Source organism: Pseudorca crassidens, chromosome 2, assembly GCF_039906515.1.
Source record: "Pseudorca crassidens isolate mPseCra1 chromosome 2, mPseCra1.hap1, whole genome shotgun sequence".
NCBI lineage: Eukaryota > Metazoa > Chordata > Mammalia > Artiodactyla > Delphinidae > Pseudorca > Pseudorca crassidens.
Window position 1 is genome coordinate 8,166,175 of NC_090297.1, and position 26,198 is coordinate 8,192,372.

Below are 26,198 nucleotides of genomic sequence, written 5' to 3' on the forward strand. Positions count from 1 at the left end.
CCAGAGCTGCCTGTCTCGAATGCTTTGTTCCAAAGAGAAGGTCCAAATGTGTGCTTCTCACCTCGTCCACTCAACCCGTCCCCCAAGATGCCCCACTGAACCCTCTCAGGAAAATCAGGCTGGGAGCTGGACAACCAGAGGCCTTAAAGGTCAGCCGGTGCTCACGCCCCCCCAAACGTCACAGCCGGCCTCTGAACGGTACCAGGAAGCTCACGAGTTCGGAGACGGCCCATCCTGTCCTTGGCTCCGACTCCTCCTTCCTGCCAAGATGGCACTGAAGCACCTACCCCCTGCAGCAGACTGGCAAAACCAGCGCCCAACCTGACCGTAGGGACTGGCCCCAGCTTAGACTGGTTGAGTGGGTGTACCTGGCCAAGTAAAGGCTCGAGGAAGAAAAACTGAGGACAACCTGCTCTGGCCCAAACTCAGCATGGACTCTCTTCCTCCAGAAACAGCACAAGAACCTTCCCAGGCCCCAGTGTGACCAGAGCCAGCAAGGTTCCTAGAAGCCTCCACTCCTGGCAAGGCCCTGGCCTTGAACCGGTGACTCACAGCAGCCCTGAGGGTCTGGAGGTGGGCTGACACTCAGAGCAGCAACTTTGGGTTGGGGAAGGCAAATTCTTTGCTCTCTGGGGTCAGCTACTGCCTGGAAGAAGCCTGCGGCCTTTCCTCTCCCCTCCTCGAGACTGTGGTGTCCGCGAAGCACGTGGCCAGCATGTGGACATCCCACTCCAAGAACCAGGCTACTAAGCCAGCATGTCTCAGCTCCCTTGACCCCATCATTCGTGGCCTCGTCCACAGCCGAGGCTGGGGCCAGGATACAATGTGGGGTGCGGGGGGTGGGGTTGGTCTGTATGCAGTGTAAGGGGGTCCAGGCCTGGAGTCCCAGCAGAGCTTATCCCAGGGAAAAAGAAGCAGGCCTGGCTCAGTAAGCAGCACTGATCCCTCCCCCTGACTCACCCTGACAACACAGCTACAGCCACAGCGCCAAGTGGGCAGTGGTGCCCCTCATGGCTCCCCCCGTGGTCCCTGGTCAGCCCTTTGAACTTGCTCTCTTGCCTGTTTGGCCCTTTACCTGGCAGAGCCTACCCTGGATCCTCTGATGGACAGCTCTAGCCCTGGACGGCCCCTCCCCCTCTCCTCAAGACCTCCCTAGGGAGAGTGGGGGCAATTACGACCAGATCCTCAAGAATCAGGGGCAAGTTCCTTTTCAAAGCTCTACGGCTGTTTCAAAGCCATTTTTCACCCTGGCCTCCAGCTTTTTTCAGGGCCTAGGAATCAGCCTAGCGGGGCCTAATCCTGGGGAGCTTCCCAACTGCAGCCTGGACTTACCTGTGTCTGAAAGCTTCCTGCCTCCTCCCCTCCCCCTCCTGACTCCCTCCCCCAGGGAAATCACTCTAAAAGGGCCTAATGGAACTATGTCCTCCTCTCTTCCTCTCTCTCCTCCCTCCCTCCCTTTCTTTCTCTTTCCTTTTTTTTTTTATTAGCATTTGTGGAATTTATTCCCAAACTCTCCTAATCTTCCGTACACAACCATTTGATTTGCATAACCCAACCCCCTCTCATAAAAACTGGCTGCTAGTTTAATTAAAAAATGTAAATTTGCTGTCATCTCGGGGCCTGGTGAACGAGGACGACATCAGCATTTTTTATTGCTCAAGACCTCCAGACTGATCCAGTCCTTGGCCGAACTATGGTGGAAGAAAAGGGGTCCACATGGCCCCTGAGGGTCTTGTGGTTCTGCTGTCCCCTCCTGAGAAGCCCTGGTTCTCCCACCACTGAACTGCTTATGGCTGTAATGCTTCAGAACCTAGACCCGGAGTGATGTTAATCCACGACCCAACGCTTACTGGGTCCCCTGGTACCAGCAACCCTTTGGGCCCTGTGTCTCCAGCCTTGTGCTGTGCTAGAGAGGCCCTCGGCAGAAGCTGCCTGTGGTCCCCCAAAAGAAGAGAGCCCCTCATCACATCAGCAATGAGTCCAGGCCAGAAACGAGGCCCCTGGCCCTGGCTGTGTGCAGAAGTACATCCCAGAGGTTGAGGAAAGATGAGCACGCAGTGAGCCCAGAGACAGGCGCAGAGGGGGATCTCAGAGCTCCCACCTGCTTCCCTTTTTTTGTGAAGAGGGGAAAAAGTGCTTTTCTTCTGAAGTTCTGAGATTAAGGGAAACTTTCAAGTTCAAAGAAAAAGCTGAGATGGTATCACCAGATGACTTCTCCAGGAAACAGTCAGAACTTTGACACCCTGGACCTCCTCTCACTGAGCGGCCAGAGTCCAGGCCTGGGTCCTGCTGGGAGGGCCCTGCTCCAGCTACGGGAGGGACCAGAGCTGACCACAGGGGCCCTTCTAACTTCTAGGAAAAGTTTCCAGAGCCTGTCCCTAGAGGGCTGGGAGAAGTAAGTGCTGGGAAAGATGTTACAAGAGGTTCTGCCACCTGCAGGCCCAGGAGGCCCTCTCTCCAGTCGGGGATACCCTACAGAAGGGCTTTGGAGTTGTGCCCCGACAGCAGGTGGGAATAGGGCAGGAGGGTGGACTCCAGCTCCAGTTGGCATCTGGGTTAGAAGGAGGAAGCTGAGGGCCCGACTTCCAGCCAAGTAATGCCTAGGTCCCCTGTGCCTGCCCACAAGCAGAGGCTCACCTGTCCCAGGTAGCGGGTGGTGCATTACCACCACCGGCCCATCTATAAAGTCTGCTTTTAGCTGGGATGGGGGGGGGCATTTCTGAAGAAAGGGGGTGGGGCCTGAGAGGGAGGCGATGAGGCACCTGATTAGAGGTGGGGGGGGGGCTGCTTCTCTGTGGGAGTGAAGGGCAGGGAGGGGCAGGGTGGCAGCAGTGGCCTTAGACACCTTAATCACTTTGCCCAGCAGGGGTTGTTGCACCTTTCCTGGGCACAGAGGTCCCCAGGACCTCCACATCGAATTCTCCAAGATCACACCTGGCTGGACATAGTATTAATATTCCTTCCCCAACAAACACACTTCTCTCCTTCCCAAAGCCGCTGCCATGTCCTGTCACCCATCCTGGGCACCCTAGTGCTGCCTCCTGCCCTCTCTGCCCACTCCCTTTTGACTTCAGGAGGTCAAATGTCAGCCCATGGATCCCAAGGGGCAATGCCATGAACTTGGGCCATTATAAACAACCACTCTAACAGTCACCCATACCACCTTCTATAAATGAAACAGAAGGGTTCAGAGATCAATCTCAATGAATTATGAACCTGTTTATCACTGACTTAAAGACATTTAGCAAGAAGACAGCGCTCTTGTCAGCCTAGGATGAGGGGCCTGGTCAAAATTCCATTTCAGTACAGAGGGCTAAGGGAAAGCCTGAAGAACGTAAAGTAAACCTCACTCTGGGCTCAGACTGGAACCTCAGATAGGAAGAGAAGAGAAATGTTGAATACAATTAGATTAAAACCAACAACACACCAAAATCTCAGCATAAACTCTGCTCCAGGCCAGCACTATGCTATGTGGAACCCTAACCTAGGCGCCATGCTAGGCCCCCCAAAACCCATACGTCCAAATTCAGTAGTTTGTCTGGTCTACCCTCTCCCAGGGTAGGGGCTAAGGGGGATGGGAGAGAGTCCTGGGCCCCTCACTTTGAACTGATAACAGCCGCCTCATCCCACGGATTCTCAGGTGAAAAATACTCATTGGCCATAATAAGCAGCTTGATCACCCGACACAGCCTCGTCCCACATAAATTAAATTCCTTTACCTTGAGAGAGTCGCCCCGAAACCAGACTAACCGCCTTTCCCAACAAGGACGCTGCTTTCAAAAACTAAACCATCCCCCACTGAAAAAATAAAAACACACACCCCACAGCCAGATACACAGAGATCTTTGCTGGAGAAGGAAAAAAAAAAAGAAACAGAAAAAACACGCAGCCGTTCAAAAAACACGGAGAGCAAAAAACAAAAACCCCACGAAAACCCCCTAAATCCTCTCTCTGTGTGCCCCCCAGCTCCCTCTCCCCTAGGTTCTTTCACAATGACAAGCATCAAATTAGTCACAGCCCCTAAGCAAGTAACAAATAATAACAATAATATCATCGGAAGCCTCACGATCCAGAAACCCAGGCAAGAAGCGCAGCCCGCACCGGACCCTCTCCAGACCAGCACCCCCCCGCGCCCCGCTCAGCTGCTACCTCATTGGGCTAAAAATAATAACTTCCGTAAAAGAACCGAAAGAAAAGTGAAAGAGCCACCCCTGGTTCCCACCGGCCGGTACCTGTACCAAGATCCATTCTCCTCTCTTTGGTCCCAAACTCTTCGAGGAACGCCAAAAAAAGAAGAGGAAAGAAAAGAAATCTGTTTAGTCTCTCGCAGTGCCCCCCACTACCCACCCCAGCTTTCCCCCTCCGCTCTCCGCACCCTTCCCCCATCGAGGGGCGGTCAAGTCCCCGGGCCTGGGGGAGAAATGAGAAGGGAGACCCGGAGGGAGAGCGAAAGTTTCTCCCTCCCACCCCTCTCTCTCTGGCGCTCCGGCACTGCACACTCAAAGCAGCTCCTCTCTGCTCTCGAGTTTATTAAACTAAAAGAGAAACTATTTATAGACGCGGCCCGGGTCGGGGGACCCGGCCGGCCCCCGAGGCCGAGGGACGCCCCTGCCCGCGCCCGGCCCCGCTCCCGCCGCCCCCGCCCCCGCGCCAGGGTCGGAGCCCCGCGGCGGCGCCCCCTGCCCTCCCCGCCCCACTCCGGTACTCACCATAGTCGGAGAGTCGAAAGCCGAATTCACTTAAATAATCAACTTTCATAATACTTAATTAATGCCTAATTGCGACTGATTACTCCCCGAATAACAAGTTGTTTTAAAGCCCTGATGTCATTGCTCCTGACGGTAACACTCAGGGTAACAGTTTGGCAGGAGGGAGCGGGCAGGCGGGCGGGCGGGCGGGAGCGGCCGGGGGCGCTGCCAGGCGCCGAGGTGATTGGCAGGGCGGCCGCGGTACCGCCTCCTCCCGGCCCAGCCCGCACCGCCCCGGCAGGTGAAAGAGCAGAGCTCGGCCCGCCCGCGCGCGCGCCCGCCCGCGGGAGGCTGGAGTGAATGGGCTCGCGCTCGCCCGCCCCGCGCCCGCTCCTACAGGCGCGCCTCCGTCCGTCCCCTCGCGCGCGCGCGCGCGCTCCTCACACGCGCGCCCTCGCCCCGCGCCCGCTCCCTCACGCTCGTGCGCGCGGCCTCAGCGCACCGGCCCGGGCGGCCAGCCTTATTGGCTCAGCGATTGCCCAAACCTTAGACTTCGGAGGAGGGAGGCGGGGACTCGGCGCCCGGGGACTGGAGGGAGGGGAGGCGGGAGGGGGACGCGGCGGTCCGAGAGGACCCTGCGGCCCGCGCTCGCGCCCCCGCGCCAACTCTGGCCGGACGCCGCGGGCGGGCGCGCGCTCGCACGCTCTCCTCGGCGCTCCTGCCCCGCCGAGCGCGACTCGATGGCGGCCGCGCGGACTCACTCCCCGGCGCCGGCCGGCCGAGGGCTCGCGGCGCGCGCAGCCGAGCAAACTTTTCCGCGCCGGCGGCCGCAGGTGTGAGCGCCGCGGGGTCGCGCCCACCGAGCCGCGCGCCCTGGTACGCCCCCCCCGGGCTCTGGGTGCTGGTACCAGGCGTTTCGTTTCCTCCCCATCCCTGAATCTCTTCCTGTTGCTGTTGGCGGTGGTGTTTTTTAGCTCTGAAGAGGAAAGACTCAGGGGCCTTGGGCCTGGGTGTCCCGGGGAACACTCGCATCGGCCTCGCGCTGTTCCGCACACCTTGCCCGCCGCAGGCTTCACGAGTGCGGGAACCCCCAGGGCTGCGCCACTTTGGTTTGGCTTCGCCTTTAAATGAGCCCTGGCTCCCCCGCCCCCACGCCGATTCCGGGTGGACCCCGGCTCCGCGCCACATCACTGCTCTCCAGGCCTTCCTCCTCCCGCTGCCCCGCAGTTCCGCCCCCAGCCCCGCAGTGGGGACGGCACCTCCTTCCTCCCTCACCCTGCCTTGGCCGCCTATCCTCCGAGGGCCGCCACCACGGATCCGCGCTGTCACTTGGGCTGCCAACCGGCCCTCTTGCCTCTGCCACCTCCCATGCGGGGCCGTGGCAGACAGGGCACAGACACCCTCAACCAAGGAGCCAGCGTCCTGCCACTTGCCCCCTCTGACATCGCCGCATTTCCTGTCTGCCAGTTCATCGCTGGACCAGGGCAACTTCTCTCCTTGCCCTCCTTTCCCCTCAGAGAAAGCACTTAGGTGTATCTTTCGGTCCCCAGATGTCCCTGCTGCAGCCAGATATGTTGAGATTCCTTAAATTTTAGTCATCTAAGTTAACCACTGGGTAGGAGGCAAGGAAAGAGGCAGGCGAGTAGGAAGGTGGGCAGTTTTGCTTGTGAAGTACCTGGATCTCACTGTCCCCAGCTCTCCGTCTGTCCCTTCTGCAGCCACCCTGCTGCCTTCCTCCCCTCTCCTGTTTCAGGGGAGGCCACACTGCCTTCAATGAGGGGAGGAGACCAGAACCCAGGTTTTCTTTTCTCTGGTCTTCCGGCAGCATTAAGCAAAATGGCGCTGGACTATTTTTGCAATATTTCTCTTTTGCAAAGGGAAGGGCCCAGGGAGGCCTTGGGGCAAGTAAGGGAGTTAACAATCTACTCTTTTTTCCCACTTTCCCCTTATTTTTCTTCTCCCTTTATTTACTTATTTACTTTTTAAATTGCACTTTAGTTCCAAATGGCCTCACAGGGAGATTAACATCCCTCCCCCATTCGACTGCTCTCCCTGTTGCCTTCTTGGCAACCCCCATTCCTGGTTGTCACACAACCCTCTACCTTTCAAGACCTGCCCCATGCCTATGGAGGACGAGTAGCTGGAGAGGCCCAGGAGCTCTGAGTGTCCCCCAGTCCTAAAACCCTGAACAAGGGAGCAGAGCTCCTTAAACAAACCAAGCCCTGTGCTCCCCAGAGGCTGGTACAAAAACTGCTGGCACCGAGCAACCAGGCAGCAAGGACCATGAGCTTCTCCCCAGGTGGGATCTCAGAGAGGGCACTGCAGTGTCCAGGATTGCTCTGGGGTACACACATGCCGCTGGGTTCTCCCACCCATGACTCCCCAAAGCAAGGCTTACAGCTTTGGGTTGTAACAGCAGTCAGTCAAACCCAAATCCCAATCCTGAAGTGTCTGCTTCCCCATCTGAGCAACTGGGATGTAGAAGGAAGCCTGAAGACCTAGGGGTAGAAGGGTGATTTCTGGGTGCATCTGAAATGTGCACGTATGGGGAGCTCCCTGCATATGTGACCCACACGGCCTAGGGGCTCCCTCTGAATGTCCTTCTGGGCTTCTGCTGATGGTGGTCAGGGCATGGGAGGGCATGCCTTCCAGTCACTCACGCAGGACCCACAGGATTGGCTGCACAATAACTTGGGGGCCTCTGGTGGACAAAGGCTGGAGAGGAATGGCTGAAGGGATAGAACTGAGAGAGCCGGACGGAAGGCGGAACAGGCAGGGCGGGCGAGAGGGGCTCGCCAAGCGCAGCCAGTGGTAGAGGGAGGCGTGAGCCGCCCGGAGAGCCTCAGCTCTGCCAAGACGATGGCCACAGTCAGCCACTGCAGGCTTCAGAGGCTCTGCCCACGAGCGAGGGGCCTTCCTGAGAGGCACAGAAAATGAGGCCATCTTAGCATGTTATGATTTGAGATTTGAGAAGGCTGAGGCCGTGTCATGGAGGGGTCCCCCGATTTCTCTTTCTCTCCCTGTGTGTGTACTCATACCAAGGCCCAGAACCCTGGCACCTCTGAGTCTATGGCCCATTTTGCCTTGAGAGCCCTGATGTGGTAACACCTCTTCGACCCTGAGGCCAGGCCACGGTTTCTGTGCCTCGGGCCCGGGGAATGGAAAGCCCAGTGCCACAATTCCTCCTGGTCTCGAGGCCCTGGGCCCAGAGCCACCAGCTCCTCCTCTCACACCCCACCTCCAACGGGAAACGTGGAACCCTGCCCAGCAATGCCACCCACCGGGCCCCTCACACGGGTCCAGGGGAACCTGTCAGCTGTCCCAGGACAACCTTCCCTCGCTGGCTCCCGGCGCCCTCGCATCCCCAGTTTGCCCACTCAGTCTCTCTCCCTCCCGAGCCCGGGGCCTTCTCACTCACCAGCCTATTTACACACCAGGTATCTCATGCTTTATCTGCTCTCATTTTGAATTTGTAACTTTCACATAAACTTGAACAAAGGTCCTTTTGTTCCTGCACCCCACCCCAGGATCCCAATGAACTGGTTCCCTCTGAGGCGACTAGGCCAGGACACGGGAGCCTTGGCCAGACGACTGCGGGTACATGTGAGCAAGCATGTTCGCACCTGCGGGGAGTCTGTGTGCCTGCGTGTGAGCGCACTCCCCAGGCGGGCGGCGGGAGGGGTCGGGGGAGCCTTGAGTGAGCAAACTGTGGATGGGAAGGATGGTGGGCGTGGAGGGCAGAGCCCAGATGCCATGGAGCGGGGATGGGATAGCCTGCCAGTAGGGCACGAGAGGTCATGGGCCCCGGATGGGTGGGTATCGGGGCAGGGGGTAAACGAGGATGAAGAGGAAACAAAGAGCAGAGAGGCACAGCAAAGTGGGTGGCGGAGCGAGGGGCTGAGGCCAGGCTCGAGCTGAGTGTAAGGCAGATAGAGGGATCGCATTATGGCGGTCTAGGGGCTGGCACGGCCGCACGCTCAGCGCCGTAATCCTGTTAGCCAGCAATCTCCATTCCGAAAGAGCTTCATTTCTTTGTGAATATTTGTAAACTAGATATCTAATGGAAAATTATAGGAAAATTATAGTGAAATTCATGACGGAGAAATCCGATTATCCCTAATTCAATTATGCCATCTTAGCCCACACAGCACATTTCCCATTTTTTTCCCATAAATACCGATGCCAGGGGTCCCGGTAATCAAATAAAATTGAAAATCATCTTCCCATTAAATTCAATTAGCCGCAATTTCTAAAGCCTATCAGAGATTTTAATTACTAAATTATAAAATTCTCCAATGCTAAATTGAAACCAAAAAAATTGCACATCCTTATATTTCAGAGAAAAAAAAGGGGGGGCCAGCAAAATCCTCGGAAAATGCCCTACTCTCTGTGCCCAGCTCCAAAGCAGGTTCCCCACCTGGAGGGACAGCACACCGCTGCCTCCTTGCCAGGTTGAGGACGAAGCCAGGGGGAGAGGAGAGGGTCTGTCAGGGGAGGGGCTGAGGCATATTAATTTAACAGAGGGGCAAAGCACACCTCCAACCCCAAGCAGCTGGAGCTGGGCTGGCCCCTAGAGAGGACTCGCGTCCTCACTGGCTGTCCTGGCTCCTAAGATGCCCTCAACTTTGAACCCCACGGAGAGTGAGGTCTATAACTGCTACCTTCTTGGCCCGTGGACATGGCTCGGGCCCAGGTCACAGCTTGGCCTCAGAGCAGCAGACCAGAGGCAGCCGGCTTCTTACTCAGTGGCTGGCTCTCTGACCACCCAGCCGGGCCCCCAGATGGCCTGGGCTGGGTCAGAGGTGGGAGTAGGACGGAACCCGATGTTGAGGGTGGCCAGACATCATGGGAGGGTTCCGTGGCCCCGAGCCTTCTCCAGAGCATTCCCAGGAGCCATGGGTCCTGGCTGTGTACCAGCCTCCTGAGAGAAGAGCTGGGGATGGACATGGCCCAAATTTGGCCTCTCCCTGTACTTCTAGCTCATTCCTTGTTCTTACCCTCTTCTGGGAAGCTGACCGGCTGAACTGGCCAGAAGGAATACCTTGCCCCGCGGGAGAGCTCACTCTTTTGCCCCCATCTCCTTTTAGGGAAGTACTGGCCATAACCCCAACGGTAGCCCCTCCTCTCTCACCCCCCCCTCCCCCGCACCCGCAGGCCACTTACCCCACTCTAAAGCCTGCTCTAGGAGTCAGAAGAGCCTGGGGAGGTGGCACCGGTGGTAGCATAAAGGGACCCTAGATCTGAAACCCAAGGTGGGTGGCTGGGTGGGCAGCCGCTGGGCCCGGCAGTTTCAGGGCAGCCAGGGGCTGAGCTGCCGGCAGCCAAGCTGCCAGCAGCCCAGCACCCAGGGAGCAGGGAGCAGGTTTAATTTGCCAGGCAGTCAGGAGTGCCAGCAGGCGAGGCACCCGCAAACAAAACAAAAACAAAAAAGTTAATTATCTTTGGCTTTTTCTTAATAAATATCCAAACTGGCCCGGCCGGATCCTCCGCTTTGGAGGGAGAGAGAAGAAGGAGGAAAAAACCCCAAACCAAATCCAACAGACTCATTCTCTACCTTTCCCTTTGTCTCTCATCCTTGTATTTATCTCTTATCAGAGGCAGTAACAGTTTCACATTAATTCCCAAATTTTGCAAGTGCAAGAGTGTGGTCACAAATAGTTGTTTTGTCTTGTTTTGTTTTTTTAAAGTTTTGGGGTGAGAAGTGGACATGTGAAGAAGAAAGAGGCAGGCAGGGGGAAAAAAGGCGAGAAGAAACAGGACAGAAGCAGAGGGAGTGAGAAAAAGACAGAAGGAAAGAGAGAGAAGGAAAAACAGAGCAAGTGTGATGCGGGGAACTGAGCTCGTTGCATTGCCCCCAGCGGCACGGCCCAGCCTGTGGCCCCAACCTGGGCAGGGACCTTTTCTGGAATGTTATGTTGGCATTTTATTTCAGTTACAATTATCAGCTACAGGAGATAATGGGGATTTTTCATCTTAAAGCTCCAAACCACCTAGGTCTCATTGGCCACTTGGGCTCCCCTGCTGCTGCGAGTTCGTGTGGCAGCCCTCCCTTCCAGGAGCTTGGCTGCGGAAGAGGGGAGGTGGGCTGTCCTTCTGAGGCGTGTGACTTTTTCTACGTGGAATCCCAAGTGCACCTGGGGAGAGAGACGCGTGTTGCCACCTGGGCCTACGTGTCGGGATGGTGCTCATACACGCCTGAGCCCGTGCTGTAAGAAACATCTGGTAGGGCACGTGGTGGGGGTAGGCAGCCAGGACATCGGGCAGTCCCTCACGGAGCACGGGCACTGCAGTCCCACTACCTGGGTTCAAACCCTAGCTCTATCTCTAACCAGCTGTGCAACCTCAATCAAGCTGTGCAACCTCAATCAAGTCACTGACCCTCTCTGAGCCTCCATTTTCTCAACATCAAAGTCAATAATAATTAGTGATTGCCGAGGGCTGAGGGTAGGGGAGAATGGAGAGTGACTGCTAATGAGTCCGGGCTTTCCTTCTGGGGTGATGGAGAGAGTCTAAAATTAGATAGTGGTGGTGGTGGCACAACCTTGGGAATATACTGAAAACCACTGAACTGTACACTTGGTATGTGAATTATGTCTCAATAAAGTGGTTATAAAAAAGTGGGGATAAAAAGGGGGAACGATAACAGCACTTACTGCATCGAGCTGTCATAAGGGCAGACAGAGCTCATAGCCTGGCACAGAGTAACGCTCAGTAAGGATCCACGAGCAGTCACTCACATGGATCGCGGAGGATGGGCTGGCATCCTGGGGCCTGGGCTGGTATCCATGTACTCACACTGCTGGGGCTTACAAATGTCTACCTGGGGCCTTGGGGCCGGGCCAGCGGGTTGTCAAGCAGCTGAGCTGCCCGCCCCCAGTACTTGGTCGAGGCTCCTGGGCGACTGCTCCCTGGCAGGGATGGGAGAGTGCACGGCCCTCCTCCTGCCTCCCCGCCCGCGTCCCTGGAGAGGAGGCTGCCCACCGTGGCAGGCCGACTCTGTGCTCACTCTCCCCGTCTCACAGAGCACTCATATTTTCCATGTGCAGCAGACCGTGAATTCACCTTCATACTAGTTACAGGGTTATTTAGCTTCTCCTGACACTGACAATCACCAAACTTTAATTCGCTGCTTGGTTTCTCCCTGCTGCGCCCTCTGCCCACCCCCAAAATCACTGGGAGAGGATGGGAAGAACCTAGGTCTGGCCCCCTCTTGCCAAAGCCTGCCCTTCGGAGTGATGGAGTGATGGGAGGAGGGGGGTTGGTCAGAAGGAGAAGATGATGTGCAGAGGGCGGAGAGAGAGAGCAGTACGGGAGAGAAGAAGTACCACCAGGGCTAAGGGGGGCTTCCATCCCGCTCCTCTGGCCTGACCGACACTAATGTATTCAACCTGATGTCCATCCCGTTATGAATGAAGACTCAGCTGACTGGGCTGCAGGTCTGAGGGCTGGCAGCCCTGGCCAGGACCTCCGGGGCCAGGACTCACTGAGATCCCAGGACCAGGCAGCTGGCATGGGCTGGCTCCTCTGCCTGATGCTGGACGAGCAGGTGCCCATCTGGGAACTCACCAGAGGGAGCCCATTCTTACCAACCTGAGAAGCCAGCTCTCATTTCCTCCCCTCTCCTGTGCCAGTCTCCTGTCAGGCCAAGCCCTCCTGCCCTGTAGAGGTCTCTCTCTGGCTTACAGCCCTGTTGCCAGGATCACGTCTCTCTTCCTTTGATAAAGCCAGGGGGGGTCTGCTCAAAGCTACTGACAAGCATCAGATGAGAAACAGAGACTGAGACATCGCCCACCAAGGATCCCAATCACACAATCCTGGGACCAGTGTAGGAGACAGGGCCCAAATGTGGCCACGAGTCTGCTTCCTCGCCCAGTGGGAGGGGCCGCTGCTGCCCTGAGCACCCAGGCCAGCCCCAGCAGGGTCTTTGTCTCTCTTCCCTTGCCTTCAGCGGATCCCCTTCTTTCTGTCTCCTCTGTACTCCCACACCTTTCCAGGAGTGGGCCCAGCTTCCAGAAGATCCAAAGAGGCCTCTGGTTAGCTCAGGGGCCAGGCAAGCCCAGAGATCTCAGACTCTTCCTCGCAGCTACTCTCCACCTCCGGAAGTGGTCACCATCACCCTTCCCCAAAGCCTCCCGGGAAAGCGAGGTTTCCTCTGAGGACCATTTGGTGGAAACAGGGGACTCTCTTATTCGCCGAATCCAAGCTGGCTCCATCAGCCACTCATCGGGCGGAGAATCCCAGGAGCAGAGACTCACAAGGCAAGGACCTGGGGGGCTTGCAGAAGCAGAGGCAGGGCCAAGGGCAGAGCCAGGAGGGGAGAGGCAGGGAAATCCACTGGTGGGTCCAAGCTCTGCCTGCTTCCTCCCAGCCCTGTTCCACTGCCCCACCCCTGCTGGCAGGGGAAGTGGCCATGGTGGCCTGGGCAAGAGAGATGTCAACGGGAGCGATGGCAGAGATGGGAGAAGGGGCTTGTTGACTGCAAACTGTCCATTATGGCTCAGATTATAAGCATATTGCGCAGGGCTCTCTGCACGATGCCGAGGAAATCCAATACGCTGAAAGGTTAATGCAATCAATTAGGGTGACAAGGAAGTAAAGGAAAGCCTTCAGAGTAGATGAAAAGGAGAGAGAGGGAGAAAGAAAGAGCGCCGTGGAGTTGGGGGTGGCACTACGGCGGTGGGAAGGTGAAGAGGAAGAGAGACTAATGGGATGCAGAGAGAAGGCTTGGAGGGGAAAACAGATCTGCAAAAGGCCAGGAGCCCGCGAAAAGAGGACAGTAAGAGAGACGGCAGCAGAAGCAGCAGGAAAGGGCAACTAGTGAGCTGTGCGGGGACCCGGCTCCCAGCTCGTCTCAGACCTCTGACTGCTGCACAGCTTCAATTTCCTTCCCGCTCCCCGCTCCCCCCTCCCCCCTCCCTGCCAGCCTTTCCTCTAGGGCTTGGAGCCTGGCTCCCAGATTAGCTCACAGCGCTAGTAATGTGCAGCCTTGGTCCCTGCCCCTGTACTGAGCGTGTGCCCACCATGTAACGTCCAGGGCCTTCTCCACAGAACTGCAGAGTGGGTCCCAATTGCCCCAGAATGGGCCCAAGTTCAGACCCAGACTCTTCCCTTGGCTTGCTCTGCTCTCAGCAGACGCCACAGCTTTCCCCTATGCATCCTAGTTCGTACTTGCAACAAGCCTACAAAGCAGAGAGCGTGGTGGTCAGGGCTCCGTTTTACAGATAGAGAAACTGGTGCTCGAGAGGTTATGCGACTTCCCAGGGCCCTGCAGCAGACATGGAGAACCCGGGACCGACCTGAGAACTCCAGTGACTCCCAGTCCACCACCCGTGCGGCATTTCTTCCACGGCCCTCGCTCAAGCGAGGAGCCTCAGCTTCTCCAAGGTGAGGGACTCAGTGGTCCCGGGGCAGGGGTGGGGGACTGCATGGAACCTGCTTAGGGATGACTGCTGGCTCCTACATGCATGGTGGAGACCCAGGCTCTGGCAGGTGAACAGGAATGAAGGAAGGAGGGAACGCAGGCGCTGCCTACCTGTCAGGCCCCGGGCTAGCCACCTTCGGCCCCATTCACTCACTCGCTTGTCCCAGTAACCCTGCAAAGTAGATATTCTGCTCACCTTGCAGAAGAGGAAACTGCGGATCTGAGAACTCGCTGAAGGCTACAGGATGGAGACACAAGGCTCCTGGATGCCGGGAGCAAGAGATCTGAGGAAACAGTGGCTGTCAAGGAGAGGACAAGCCGGGACTTCTATGTAGGTGGGACTGAGCAGGAGATGGGGTCCTACAAGGAGTAGAGAGAGAAAGGGCAGCCCCAAAGGGACCAGGACTGCAAGCAGCCCCGCAACCTCAGGGACAGGGCTCCCTGACAACTGCCCGGGTCCCTCAGAGCAAGACACGAGCACAGAGCAGGATGATGGTTGCACAGCACTGTGAACGTACTTAATGCTAGGGAACTGCACGCTTAAAAATGGTTACAATGGTAAATTTCATGGTGTGTATATTTTACCACTGGGAAAAAAAAAAAAGAGCAGAGGGCAGGAGTCAGAAACCCCAGAGGGAGAGACAATAAACTTTTCCTATGAAGGGCCAGATAAATATTCTAGGCTTTTCAGGCCAAACGTGCTCTGTTGTAGCTACTCAGCTCTGCCATCATAGAGTGAAAGCAGCCATAATTGATATGCAGATGAGTGGATGTGGCTGTGTTCCAATAAAACTTTATTTACAAAAACAGGCAGTGGGCCAAATTTGGCCCTCTGGTCATACTTTGCCAAGCCTTGCTCCAGAGAATGGAAGCACTTGGGGCTGACTTTCAGGACAGAAGTAGCCAATCTGAACCTTGCCAAGAAGTGGAAGGAAGGGCTGGGCAGAGGGCTCAGGAGGAAATCAGGTTCTCATTACCAGCAGAGGGTGGAGAAAAAGAAGGGAAAGAGAACAAGGACTGGATGGGAAACAGATGTCCAGGAACTGGTCCATCCCAGCTCCCAGCATCCTAAGCCCTCCACGGTGCTTCAGAGTCTCAGGGATGATATGAAGGGGTGGAGAGTTGAAGCTCTCAACATGCTAGGAGTCTTGATGCCAGGAGAGAGGTGTTGAGCTCTGGCTAAGAGAGGACGGGAGTGGGGCAGCAGCAGGGTCGGGCTGGCCAGAAGGGATGCCAGGGGAGAGAAAGGCGAGGAGAGAGGCCCGGGGAGCAGAGCTGTAACCAGGGTGGTGCTGGCGGCAAAGGGAGGAATCCACAGGCCCCAGTGAGAGCGCAGGGCGCGGGCCGGGCCTGCCCTACACCGGCCGCCTCTGATCACGTTTTCAGGGCCACTGCCCGCCGGCACAGACAATGCTGGGGGAGCCTTTGAAGTCCGAAAGGGATGCCGCGGTGGGAGCCTCGCGAGTCTCCTCCCTTCCCCCGTCCTCCCGGGGGAGGGGGCCAGCAGGACAAAACCCAGAGCCGGTCACAGCCGGGCCCCCGAAATGCGTGAGACAAAGGGAAAACAAACAGGTTTGGAGCCAGGCGCACGGTGCTGTGTCTGTCCCCCGCCCCGCCGAGCACGGATGATGGATGGCTGCAGCCAGCCAGCTCGCCCGCCGGGCAGGCCCCGCTATTTACATAACACTGGCGTTCCACCGGTCACCTCTGACACGGCGCTGCCTGGGGCCGAGGCCCGGTGGCCCCGAGGTTCCTCGAGCCACCCGAGAACTGAGACAGCCTGTGAAGGCCCGGCCAGGCCAGGGGAGCCCAGTGCCTGGGGAAGGGAAGGGCAGCAGCCTGATCTGGGCTCAGGACCCGGGGCCTCCTCCCTGCCAGCCTCCCACGGAAGAAGGAGGAGGCCACGGGGCCGGCAGCTTCCCAGGAGAGAGGACTTCTAGGGCTTTCAAGTCCACGCGGTTCCCCAAGCACAAGCTACAAGCAGAGCTTCCAGGGAGAGCTGGCAGCAGCCACAGGGGGCAGACAGCACTGCGGAGAGCTGGGCATGGTACTGCCGGGCGGCTGAGCCCTGGCACCACAGATGCCCCTTTGCCTCACGCTGCCTTGAACACATTCCACGCCCAGAGTCAGCGATCCACGGGTCCCCAGCCCATTTCCAGCCTAAGAACGAATCTGGACCCTTCTACCGGGGTCATCTTTTCCTGCCAGGTTCAGATGGGCAGTGTGGTTCCAATTCCCTGTCTCCATCTTCCAGACCCACCCTGGGGGCTCGGCACGACTGGGCCCAGCCCAGGTTGACACGTGTGCCAGGCGCGTGGTCACCACTGGGGGGAAGGACCCACGGATCAGGGAAGGGCTCAGGCCTTACCTTGTAGCGGGTCCTAGAGGTTCCTCTCTCGCAGTGGGGGCGTCACTTCATCCTGGGGAGGGACAGAGAAGAGCCTCTTAGCCTTTCAAGGCAGGACGTGTACAACTCCCCAGTGTGTGCCCAAGGGCTCTCTGCCACCCCCAGGCCAAGGGGCTGATGCTCCAGGGTGGCCAAGGGTGTCAAAAATTCAGACGCGCGGAGTGGGCACTGATCTTGGCCCATCTGAAAGGACGTGCCGACCAAAATTTGAAAAAATTCAGAAAGCAGCAGGGGCTGATCACAGTGGAAATATGGTCCTCAGGGCACCCCTAACCAAAGAGAGAAAAGTCAGAGCACACTGCACACACCTCCGTGGGGGCAGAGATGCGGGTGTGCGGGTCGGGGTGCTCCCCTGGAGCGGCAATGGCTGAGCAGCAGGGCCTGGGGACAATGACAGGATAGAGCCGCACCCATCCCTCCCTCTCTTCCCTTGGCCCCTGAAAATCTACAGCATATGGGTGACTGAGGGGCAAGGGTGGACCAGGGGCCAGGGCACCAGGAAGCCTCAACTCCCAGGAATAGGCTGCAGACAGCACCCTCCACCCTGGGGTCCTACTGATGAGTCACAAGCCATGCCGGGGGCCCATGTAGGGAGAGGGAAAAGGGCCCAGCAAGGTAGGGGGACTTTAGCCAACACGGGACTCAGCCCAGCTTGCCAGGCCCAGGCCCTCCTGCCCGGCACGTGAGTCTGGGGAGCTAGGTTCAAATGGGACAGACGCCTCGTGTGGACAGAAAACCCAAGGAGCCCTCTGCCTGCTGACCTGGACCCACCTGCCCTTGCCCGAGCCCGCCCCGCTCCCACCCCGTGGGCCTTCAGAGCTCCACCCATACTCGGGAAGGGTTTTCTGCTTATTAGGGTTTTTTTCTCCCTACTCCCTCCTTTGTGGCTTATCAATGATGCAAGAGGAATAACACCAATTTCCTTAGGCTGTGTAATCCCCAAATCAGATTGGGGGGATTGTGAGAGGTGAGGTGACCTTGTACGGGGCTCCGGGAATGCCACCCAGTCCCGCCGCCCGCCCTCCCGTTCCCAGGACATATTTAGACAGATAATGCTAATTGTACTTGACGCATCCCCCTAAGGAGGGCCGGGTCCTCTGCCAGCTTTCGCTGCCTTTGCTGGGCTGCCTGGGCGGAGGGTGCCCACTGAGGCAGAGCCCACCCTGCCGAACACCGGGCTCTGGTGGGCATTGAGCGGTTGGGGGGGTGACCCCACGGGCCTCTGATGCCCATCTGACCCAGATGGTAGGAAGCTAAGATTCTGCAGAGAGCTGGGCGGAGAGAGAGAGGGGGCAGCAGAGAGGAAAGGGGAGCCCTGCTGAGATGGAAGAGGGGGCCGAGGTGGGAAGAGTGGAAAAAACAAGCAGTCGGAGAGGAGAGCTGGATGAAGTGGAGGCCAAGCAGCGCTGGGCCACGGGGCAAGGGAGAGAGACCCTGGGCCTCCGCTGAGAGGCGCTGGGCAGGCTTGGCTGTCAGAGCTCACAGCCCAGCCAGCCCGCCCAGGGGCCCAGCGGGGCGTCATCGCTGTCCAGTCCATCCCACACCCGCCCGCCTGAGATCTCTCAAGGCACCCCGGCCAGCCTCCCTTGAACCTCCAAAGCCCCCCAACTCCACAACTCCAGTATCTCCCTTCCACCACCTTCTTCTCCCCTCCCATCCTCCCCAGCAACTGTACGTTTATTAATTCATGAGGCACTAATTAGTTCTTTGTTTAATTTTGTGTTAAACAGACTGACCGGAATGATAACGACTCGCCGCGCGGTGTTGCCGTCCCCAACCACCCCTGTTTTCTGACAACAAGGGAGCGCGGGAGACCGGAGCGCTGAACCCAAATCCCTCAGCAGTTGCACTTCATTAAGTCAAAATGTGACAAGAAGCTTAGAGAGCAACTTGCAGATCTGATCACACAGAACAATCGGGGAGGAAACTTTCCAGGAGTTGGCTGGGGGTGGAGGAGGGAGGGGGAGGGCGGAGATGCTTACCGTGCGGGGACCAGGACGTGAACTGGGGTCCTGCCCCTCACCTGGCCCCGGGGCAGGCGGCCTGGCGGACGGGAGCAGGGAGGCTGTCTCTGGGTGGGATCTGGGACACTGGGTGGATTCTGTAGCCCCCGTGGGGACCTGAGAAGTTCAACTTTCTCTCTCCGTCCTGCCCGGGCATTTCCCCTGTCACTCTCTGCCTCTCGCTGTTCCTGCTCTTTGGTTCTGGCCTGTGTGAGTGAGTGACTGGGCACACCCGGGGCCTGGCAGAGACTCAGAAAGCTGCTGCAGTTAAGGAAGGATTCTGCAAGGCCGGGGGGGAAACACAGAGGAGACCAGGAGCCCCAACACTTAGGAAGGCTGAAGTGAGGTGCAACCCTTCCAGGCTAAGAAACAGAAGTAACGTGCTCAGGGATCCTGGCCAACATAGCCACTCTCTGCCAGCTGTCCACCCATCCACCCATCCTGCACTCATCCGATGTTCTTCAACCTAAGTACTCTGACCAGAAAACTGAGGACCGAGAGGTTGAGCTCTATGCAGAGGCACACGGTAAATCAGAAACAGAACCGGGTCTGTTTGGCTTCCAGGCTGTGGTAGCTGACCGCAGGCAGGCAGCTGAGGTAACAGAGACAACGGGCCTTGTCACCTGCTCCCTCCTGTCCATGTGACAAAGCAAGACCTTGGCCCAGACGTGTCCAGCTGCTAACCCCATAGGCCCACAGGGAGGGATCGGAATTAAGCCCTGTCCCAGTCTAAAGACAGGGCCCCTGCTCTCCGTTTACCTGCCCCTAATCTCGGAAGATGTGGACAATGTCTTACATAAGTGAGAACATGGAGGGGACATGAGGAGGAGAGTAAGAACAAAGCACACAGAGAAAGCTGACAGACCAGAGCCCGGACTGTGTGTGAAGAGCCTCCCGCCTTCTTCCCATTGGCCACTGCACCAGCCCAGGTGTGGCCTGACCCACCCGCTGACAGCCGGGGCCCGAGGCAGTCTGCAGGTCAGCCTTGCCCTTGCCTTCCCCCGGCCGGTTCCGGTTCGGAAGTGCAGTGGTCTCTCACCCGAGCCTGGCAGCCCTGGGCTGGCTTCTGTTCATTTGCTGTCAGGCTGCCTAAGCAAACCAATTAAAACTAATCATTAATTATAAAAGAGAACAAGAAGAGTAGAAGAGAGGGGAGAGGGTGGAAGGGCGACGTGGGAAGGAGGAGAGGGAAAGCGGGGCAGAGAGGGAAGCCGCGGAGGGCCTGCAGGGAGCTCGGAGTGGGGCACTGTGGGCCTGGGAGCTGGAGGGGACCAGAGGCACAGGAGGTGCTGGAGGTGAGGGAGGGCAGGAAGGGCGCCAAAGATGGTAGGGAGGGGGCTGCCGCAGGGCGGGGGGGGGGAGTGGTGGAGGGAAAGGCTGGTGAGGAGGGAAGGGGGAGAGGGAAGGGTGAAGAGGCTGCTGTGACCAGCGTACCAGGACCCGAAGAGGCCTCATCCGCCTGCAGTCCCCTCGGGCTGGAGCCACCGACCATCCGGGATGTGGCTTCCGCGCGTCTCACCCTGGGCTCCCCGGCTCCATATTTATGAGGTTCAGCTGATTACGCAGCACCGAGCCAGGCTCCTCAGCCCTGCCGCCCCTACCTGCTCCCCAGCCCTCGCAGGCCACAGAGGGGAGGCTCGGGGCAGCTGTCGCGGCCCATCTACCCCGCCCCCCCATGCCGTCTCCTGCCCCCTCCGGCACCCGCACACACCCCGTCCGTCTCCAGGCCGGGCCCTTTCACAGGGCTGAGGCCGTGTCAGCGGGCAGCTTGAGGAGGGGGCAGCACAGACAACAAGGGGCAGTGTCATGGAAACGGGCACTTTCCCCGAGAAATATTCTGTTTGGCCTCCGTCCTGCATTGAGGAGCTGTCAGGAGCCTGAGTGAGAGCCAAACCACCCCGGGACCAGGCGTGACAAAACCTATTTTCTGCCTCAAATTTGATTGATTAAAAAACTTTTTAGGAAAACCATGCTAAAAGAGTGAAGAAAAAAAAAAGAGAGAGAGAGTGAGAAGGAGAAAGACAGAGAAAGAGAGAGAGAGAGGGAGAGGGAGAGAGAGGAACGAGGAGGAAAGAAAGAAAGAGAATGAAAGTGCTGAGGGCTCAGGGCCACGGGCAGGGGCTGCGCTGTTGCCCCGGCAACGACGCCAGGGCCAGCGTGTCAGCCCGGTGGCCGCCGCATAACCAGGCACAACGGAAAGGTCAAAGGAAGCCCCAAACTTCTACACAGTGGTTAGCAGACAATGAGGGGCCGAGGCGGCCAGGGCAGGTTGCCCGTCCATGTAGGGGAAGGAGCCCAACAGCCGCCCACAGGCCGGGGACAGCTGGGGTCAGCGCCAGGCCTCCGGATTGGCTCTGAGGAGGCGGGCAGTGGTCTGCAAACACAGTCTGGGCTGAAATTTGGCCAGACTCCTTAAAACCCTGTATAGGCTCAAGAGGAAGGATCTAGTAGTTTGGGGGCAGGAAAGGGGTTTTCCCACCTTGTTCTCGAAAGTCCTGGCTCAGAGAGGTACCCAGCTGACCCGCCCATCCTGCAGGGGCTGGAGCCTCTGCTGGTCCAACACCTCTAGCTTGCTCTCTCGGTCTCACACCTTCCCTGCCCAGGCCCTTAGTTCCTTTACTGGATGCTGCCCTGGGTGGTCCTCACACCTGGCTTGCCCTCTCTCTTTTCCCGTCTCAGAAACTGAGACAGGCCCCGCCATGGGCTAGGACTGTGATGGGAGGCCGTGCCTTACTCTCTCTGGGCTGCAGGAGAAGGGCCAGCCTCCCCACCTTTCCTGAGCCCCCGCAGGGGGAAGAAACCCCTCCATCTCCCAGAGGCCCTGCCTGACCACTCCAGGTGGAGGTGGCTCAGATCTTCCTGGTGGGACCCATCCTGTCCCCAGGAAGAGGGGTCCAGGTGAGCAGCTGGGTTTGCTCTTCCCCGTCTAAGGGCCTCGGAGGTCAAGGTGAGGAACAGATCTGGCGAAGATGTCGGCAAGAAGGTTTCTCTGGGGTGCTGGGAGCAGTGCGTCCAATGCGGTCTTTGCAGCTCAGGGCTCAGTGTGGGTGAGGCAGTGCCTCCTTGGACAGACGGCGCGTTCCATCAGACAGATGTACGGAAAGACAACACCTCCTCTGGGCCCTCCCCAGCCCTCCTCCAGGTCATTGGCTTAGATCCCTCCCCGTCTCTGCTCCACAGTAATCGTCAGGACGCACACTGAGTACGTCCCGTGCGCATGACACTGTGCTAGGCCCGAGGAAGAGAAAATACACGGCTTACATGAGGAACTGCAGAGGAGGTGAGACCCAGGTCTGAATCCTGCCTCTGCCACTTACCCTCCATGGTGTCTGCCGGGGCAGGCTGCTTAACCTCTCTTGGCCTCAGCTTCTTCAGCTGAAGAGGGGGCGGTATGAGCCCCACCTCAAATGCATTTCATTCAGTAATTTTCCTTGAACACCTACTATATGCTGGGTACTGTCCTAGACCTGGAGAACACTGGTAACCAGAGACAGTCCTCACGGAGCTTCCGTTCTGCAGTTGTTGTGAAGACCCGCTGAAATAACACACAGCACTGTGGTCTGTCACACAGTAAGTGCTCAACAAATATTACCTGTTACTAGCTTTCAGGGGCCCTGCCTTTAATAAACTGGGGAGAGGTCCAGCAATTCCACTCCTAGGTATATACCCGAAAGATTGGAAAACAGGGACTCAAACAAAAACTTGTACACGAGTGTGCGCAGCAACTCCACTCACAACAGCCAAAAGGTGAACACAACGCAGATGAACGGATGAACAACACAGGGTCCCCACAAAATGGAATATTATTCGGCCGTGAAAAGGAATGGAGTTCTCATACGGGTTACAACATGGATGAACCTTGAAAGAAGGCAGATGCAAAAGACCACATATTATACGATTCCCTTTACATGAAACATTCAGCATAGGCAAAGCCATAGAGACGGAACACAGATTAGCGGTTGTCGGGGGACGGGGGAAATAGGGAGCGACTTCTAATGGGTACAGAGTTTCTGTTCGGGGTGATGAAAAACTTCTGGAACCAGATATCGGTGATGGTTGCACAACACTGTGGATGTACTTAATGCCACTGAATTGTACAGCTTCCAATGGTTACAGCAGTAAATTTTATGTTATGTCCATTTTACCACAATAAAGTAAAGTGATATAGCTGAAGAAGGAGAAGAAGGAGAAGAGGCAGCAGCAGCAGGCGAGCAGAAGGCTATTCCCAAGTGGCAGCTCAGCATGAATATTAGACGAGCCAAGCAAGGGGGCAGAAGGTGAATCACCCTAATTTCAGACGGTCCCCTCTCCTTCCTGTCCTCAAGAACGGCATGCGCTCCCGCCCGAGGAGTTCCTAGGCCTCACAGATGCGCTGAAGAAAAAGACAACATGGGAAGGCTAGGGTGCCTCCAGAGACGGGGGCACACGTCACTCAAGAGCCCACGATGCCGTCTCCCCAGCGCGGCCGTTCCTCTGCGCACACACGGCTTGGCTCCTGTCGCGTGTGAATCCCAACACGCACAGCCCACTCTATCCATCTCTCCGCCAGGCTCCCCAGACAACTTGTGCTGCTGCCCGGCATCGTAGTGCAACACGCTGCCCCCCACGTGGGGAAAGAGGGTCTGAGTCAATGACTTCCCTACCCACAGGGCTCTCAGGCTCCCCAAGGACGGGGAGTTCCACCTTGCAGGAAAAGCTGAGGATAACCAGGGAGCCAGGCCCTTGGGACAGCCCTCCCAGCCCTCAGCCTGCCCTCCTAGCTGCTCCCGAATGCATGTGCGCACAGAAACCCCTGCCTTGGCCCGGGAACTGTCAGGAGATCAACAAACAAAAGCTGCTTCTTGACAGGGAGTCATTTATATTTTAGCTTCGTTCCATTATCCTAACGAATCCTTCATCAGCAGATGCAATATTAACAGCAGAAAATCAGCTCATTACATCCGGGGGGATTTCATCAAGACGGCAATCATGTATGCAGCTCCCCAAGCCTTCAAGAGGCCAGTATGGTTGTTATTTATTTATTTTGTTACTTATTTATTTAATTTTTTGGGTTCTTTCCACATAATTGCACCGCATCTCAGATCTTTAATAAATAATTTGTAGGTCCTGAACTGCAGACAGCTTTGCTCTCTGCCATGAGAGCCTGCGTTAGACAAAATATTTACCAATATTTGAAAGCCATTAGAATCAGGAGGGAAGTGGGGAGGGGTACTCTGTTCTTCTCGAAACAGCCTGCTCTGGGGCTCCGGTGCTAGGCCCTCACTCCAGTCCCCCAAGCTGGTCTCTTGGGGTGGGGAGCAGGCCTGTGTTGCTTCCTTGGGCTCACTTAGCTTCAGCAGGGGATTCCTGGGAACTCTCCGAGAGGGATGCGGCCATCTCCAAGGATTCCTGCGGGCTTCTCATGGCTGACGTGGGCTGCTTGCTGGAAGCGACCCCCTTGGTGAAGGGGCAGGAAGCTTCCACATGCTGAGCTGGAGCAGTCTGTCGGGATGACACTCCCTGGGTTTGCCCGACCAGCAAAGGGAGCTCAGCGAGGGAAGTCTTCATCGTGCTACAGCAGGCCCTGGCTCTGCTGCGGCGGAGCGTGAAGAAAAGTCTGACCCGGGAATTCCCTGGTGGTCCAGTGGTTAGGACTTGGCGCTTTCACTGCCATGGGCCTGGGTTCAGTCCCTGGTCAGGAAACTAAGATCCCGCAAGCCACGCAGCGAGGCCAAAAAAAACAAAGAAAGAAAAGAAAAAGTCTGACCCGTCCCTCTCGGCTCTCCAAGGTTATGCCTCCCACTTCAAAGGAAAGGAAGGTTTAGTGGACCCAGAAGGCAGACTTAGTGGGCCCATTCTACAGACAAGAAAACTGAGGCTCAACAAAGTGAAGCTTTCTTCCCAAGGCAACACAGCTAGGAAAAGGCCCAGAACCAGGATTTAGACTCAGAGGTGGCTCTGCCGGGCCTCCATTCTTTCCACTAGGCCAGAGCTTTCCAGCGACACAGCCCAGTCTTCCAAAGGCTCCTGGCTCCGACCCACGAGCCTGGAGTGGCCACTAGGGCCGACGGGCACCCCCTGCCACCACCACTGGGCTGGCCATGCTTTCACAGGTTTTTCCCAGCGGGGGCTGGATTTCTGCCCAGCCAGGAATGTGCTCCCAGGATGTCAATTCTAATCTCCCCAGCGCTCTGACAGAATTAAGCTCCAGTTTGTCCGACAACATCCCAAAGTTTCAGAAATCCAGGGCAGACTCTCTAATCAGGCTGCAGGACAAAGGTCTGGCCTGACCCTGTCACTTCCATTTACTCCTCCTGTCTGTCTCCCAGTTGCTGCCTTTCTGCAGCTTCCTCCACCCTCTGCCCTTCCCTGGCCAGCTCAGCCTCCACCCTCTCCTCCAAGCTCCCCTGTTTCTCCGCCCAGAATTTCCCCTCTCTGAGCAGCTGGGCTAAGCCTGTTGCTCCACTGTCTAAAGCCGAGGAATTCCTGTGAGGCTGACCTGCCGCTAGCGCTAGGCCTGCTGGCCTCACCTTGGCTGGCGCTCCCTCTGGTTCGCCACCTCTAGGGAGCGCACAGGCTCAGACCTCCCTGGCTCGGGAGAGGGTGCAAAGTTATTCTCGAACTCTGCTCACCCTTCGGTGACTTTGGGTCACCCTAACTGCCCCTGACGCATTCGCTGGCCTTGCCCAGCTTCCATCCTGTTTGAGGGGTCAGCTCGGGGGTTCTGGAAAGCCTTGGCCCTTCGGCCGTGCTCGGGGACACCCCTCTGGGCAGAGACCTCCTTTCCTCAACAGAGCCTGGGGGGCCCCAAGAGGAACACTGGGGGGAGGACAGCAGGAGCAGCCCCGAACATGGCATGGGCAGGGCCTGCGGTGAGGACGCCAAGCCCCCGGCTCTGCCGGGTTGCGGAGCCATCTGAAAGCGGTGAGGAGCACGGGAGCCGGCAGCTGGGCCAGGAGAAGCCCTCGTGTGCAGCCAGCCAGAGGGCAGGCCCCCAGGACGCTGGGGAAGCAGAGGGACCTCCTTCTCCACTGCTCACCACGCCCAACACCCAGCTTCCCTTCCACACGGCTCTCGGGTGGGCCCAGAGCGCTGACGCCTGACTCGGTTTCCAGAGGAAATCATATGTACAAGCTGGCCGGTGGAGGCAAAACCTTACAGCACGTTCAGAGGGGCGTGGATGGGGGACCGTGAGCTTAAATTTGTTTGGTTCACATCCAAAGACTCCCGGGGAACAGAGGGCACGGGGAGCAGTGTGGACAGTCAAGGGGAACAGCAAGGGCTGGGGCACTTGAGCCTGTTCGCTGACCAGAGGCCAGATCAGGGGATGGGCCTCCTCCAGACAAAGCGGGGTGCAAAGAGAAGGCTCAAGGCGGACAACAGAAATGGGAATGTCGTTCTCCTATTCTGTTGACCCTCCAGAGGCACAAGAAAGCTGGAGTGGCCAGGGTAGGGGCGCTCCCCCAGAGCCGCCAAACTGGCAGGAAAGTCCTGGAATGTGGCAGGTAGGCAGGGCCATGCCACAGCTCCTCGGCTTCCCCTGGGTGACCCGGGTGGAGACCTCACCCTGGGCATGGAGTTCTGTCCTACACAGGCTGTCTCACGCCCTCCCCTCCCCGGCTTCCTCGGCCACGGCCATGTGGTACGGAGTGGGGATCACCTTCCTCAGAGCTGCAATGAGGGGCAGCCCCTCACTCCCT

General features: G+C 57.5%; 1 protein-coding gene across 12 annotated transcripts in view; it reads right to left on the reverse strand.

Moving 5' to 3' along the window:
• Positions 1-26,198, reverse strand: part of CASZ1 (castor zinc finger 1) — a 148,645-nt gene that overhangs the window by 50,516 nt on the left and 71,931 nt on the right. For 9 of the 12 annotated variants that reach the window (XM_067720172.1, XM_067720120.1, XM_067720192.1 and 6 more), the window contains exons 1-2: positions 4,710-4,846; positions 4,233-4,271 (exon numbers count right to left, since the gene is read on the reverse strand). In XM_067720172.1, coding sequence (XP_067576273.1) covers positions 4,233-4,271; positions 4,710-4,758 — 88 coding nt within the window. In that variant the 5' untranslated portion in view covers positions 4,759-4,846. Of the gene's footprint in view, positions 1-4,232; positions 4,272-4,709; positions 4,847-16,477; positions 16,530-26,198 lie in introns of those variants that run through there. The other 3 variants (XM_067720130.1, XM_067720151.1, XM_067720140.1) reach the window with 1 other exon arrangement.